Source organism: Anneissia japonica, unplaced genomic scaffold, assembly GCF_011630105.1.
Source record: "Anneissia japonica isolate Jap-2015-1 unplaced genomic scaffold, ASM1163010v1 scaffold83385_len2961_cov157, whole genome shotgun sequence".
Taxonomy (NCBI): Eukaryota; Metazoa; Echinodermata; class Crinoidea; order Comatulida; family Comatulidae; genus Anneissia; species Anneissia japonica.
Window position 1 is genome coordinate 1 of NW_022722877.1, and position 2961 is coordinate 2961.

General features: G+C 40.2%; 1 protein-coding gene across 1 annotated transcript; it reads left to right on the plus strand.

The window, feature by feature from the left end:
• Positions 1-74: 74 nt before the first annotated feature.
• LOC117112003 (E3 ubiquitin-protein ligase HERC2-like) lies at positions 75-2956 on the plus strand (the record flags this gene model as incomplete). Its single annotated transcript, XM_033255047.1, has 5 exons — positions 75-207; positions 344-618; positions 911-1324; positions 1906-2083; positions 2888-2956. Coding segments are annotated over exons 2-5 (753 nt in total), but the record flags the coding sequence as incomplete, so codon positions are not given.
• Positions 2957-2961: the final 5 nt, after the last annotated feature.

The window sequence follows — 2961 nt, forward strand, 5'->3', positions numbered from 1 at the left end:
CAATGTTAGTAACTAAAGTACAAATTTAAACTCATAGAGAGTTTTTGCAAGCTTATGAAAACAATTTTATTATTTTTCTAGGCTTTTAGTGGAACAGCTCTTGCAGCCCTAGTGAAAGGGCTTCCTGATGCCCTTCATAGACAGTATGACTATGAAGATCCTATAACCAGAGGAGGTAAACACTTACTACATAGTCCATTCTTTAAGGTAAGTCTATTTTAGTCTGTTGAATAATTGACTTTAAAACAAATAGTATACCTGCTGTACTTTTGTACATGTTCAAAGTTTACTGTCTATTTTGTGAATACTTATTAGTATAAGCTGACTATTGCCATTGTTACAGGTGTTAGTTGCTCTAGCATGTGACCTGAAGCTAGACAGCCTTCAGACATGTGCCGAGTCGCATCGTTGGGCGTGGTTCAGGCGTTACTGCACCGCGGCACGAGTGGCCAAGTCATTAACTGACCGGACGCCGCTGCCACCAGGCTTCAGAGAAGAAGTTAACAAGAAAATCCAAGAGATCAGTATGGAAGGCAGCAGCAGTCTAATGCAGGAACACGAGAACCACCAGATATTCCAACAAGGTCAAGATCAACAGCTTCTCTTGTGGATGAGCAGGTAAAGCGCCCTCTAATGGGGATAGGTATTTATTGTTATCCTGCTCTTATTATTTTAAAACCATATTCACTGAGTCTGATCCATCCAACAATTTTGATTACTTGTATATATTTATTCATTTTTTTATGTGTTAAATTTTGTCATGCTAAATATACTAAGGAAAGCAGTGTGACAAGAGAAAATGGTGGGTTGAATGACCGACATGTTACTGCATTTTTTACTATTTTTACTACTTTGTATTAGTCACTATAGACTTTTTCACTAATAAGACTTATATTTTCTCCTAAATTAGGCGGCCTGATGACTGGATATTATCATGGGGTGGAAGTGGCACGATCTATGGTTGGGGTCACAATCATCGAGGTCAACTTGGAGGAATTGAAGGGGCAAAGGTTAAAGTACCAAGCGCAATAGAATCATTCACAGCTCTTCGACCTGTCCAGATTGTCGGCGGAGAGCAGACGCTATTTGCTGTCACTTCCGATGGGAAGGTGTATGCCACAGGATACGGCGCAGGAGGACGACTGGGGATTGGTGGCACCGATTCTGTATCGACACCGACACTTCTGGAGTCAATTCAACATGTGGTGATTAAGATGGTAGCAGTGAACTCAGGTGGAAAACATGCTCTTGCTCTGTCAGTGGAAGGAGAGGTTTACTCTTGGGGGGAGGCGGAAGATGGCAAGCTTGGCCATGGCAATAGAACGTAAGCTACAACCTTGAATAATTAACATAAACAGGCCAAATACCAATTATCATTTATGTAACGCAATACATTCTTAGGAAAAGGGTGGGGATTGCCTCCTGTTTTATTGCCCGATAACCACCAGAAACAATAAACAATTGGCCTATATTTTTACATACGAGATAGTATAACACCTGAAAGACTCCACTGCAAAATAGTCTTCAACTTTAGTGGGATATCCATGATTTGATGTGATTCACACCAAAAATATAAGAAAAAATACTTTCCTATTCTATCTTACATAGTCTTTTTCGTGAATACTTACCTCGATAAACCAATAAATGCCTTAGTTTTCTTTGGAACTTACCTCTTGAGCATTAAAGAAATATAATGGATTCGCCCTAGCTCGTCTATATACATCCTGCGTGAATGTACAATATCCTTGTTTCCTTCTCACTTTTGTCTATTATAGATGTGAGAAAACTTTCCGGAGAATTCTATTGTTGTATAACAAAGAGTTGTAGTTACTCCCGTAACCATGTCCGGGCGGAAGCCTACCTATTGATTTGTTTAATTTTATCTACGTTGATACATTTCAACAGGCAATGTGACCGACCTAGAGTGATTGAAACACTGCGTGGAAAGGAGGTTGTTATGGTTTCATGTGGTGGAGCACACAGCGCATGCATAACATCAAATGGAGAGCTCTACACTTGGGGAAAGGGCCGGTATGGTAGGCTTGGCCATGGAGATAGTGAGGACCAGAACAGGCCTAAGCTAGTAAGTCCATATTGCTAGTGGTAATTTCATATTGGCTCTTTCACGGTAACACTACTTGCCTTCTAATTCCACTCCCTGCGCCTCGTAAAGAGACTTGTACATAAAGCATTGTTCATCCTGTTATACGTAACCTACTTGCCGTTGGATGTAAATAAAATAAAAGAAAATCATTTATTAAACCAACTTTTGCTGTTATTACCTTAACTAGAATACCCCTCGCAAGTAATGAATTGTTAATCCTAGCACACCATCTATACCTATAATCACAGCTTTCATTGTGAATATAGGCCTAAATAATACTACTTGTAGAAGTGGTTGGCGCATCGGTTGTGGTTTGGACTCCCAACCTCGAGGTCGGGGGTCCAAAACTCTCGCTGTGCAAGTCGCTTGTGTCCTTGGGCAAGGCACTTTATCTACGGTTGTCTCTCTCCACCCAGGAGTAAAAGTGGGTACCTGGTAGGTTCAAACACAGCCTGCGCTGAATACAGCTGCAATATGGAATTCCCCTATGGGGCCTGAGTGTGTGTTCCATATGTGCTTGATCCAGTGATCCGGGGTAATAATGTTCAGCGCATAGAGAAGTTTGATATGCGCTATATAAGTATACAATAATAATAATAATACTGTATTTTACATAATTTGTCCAACTGTCTCGTTTCTAAAGGTGTCAATATAATCAATTTATGTCAATGACCACTGAATATTCTGTCAGCAGAATGGTTAAAATTGATAGTAAATTGTCATCTTCAATTACTTTTCATTCTGAATAATCTGTAAGTTACTCAACAAATTTTATTTTCTCAGGTTGAAGCGCTGAAAGCGTATCGTGTTATAGATGTAGCGTGTGGGAGTGGTGATGCTCAGACCCTGTGCTTGAC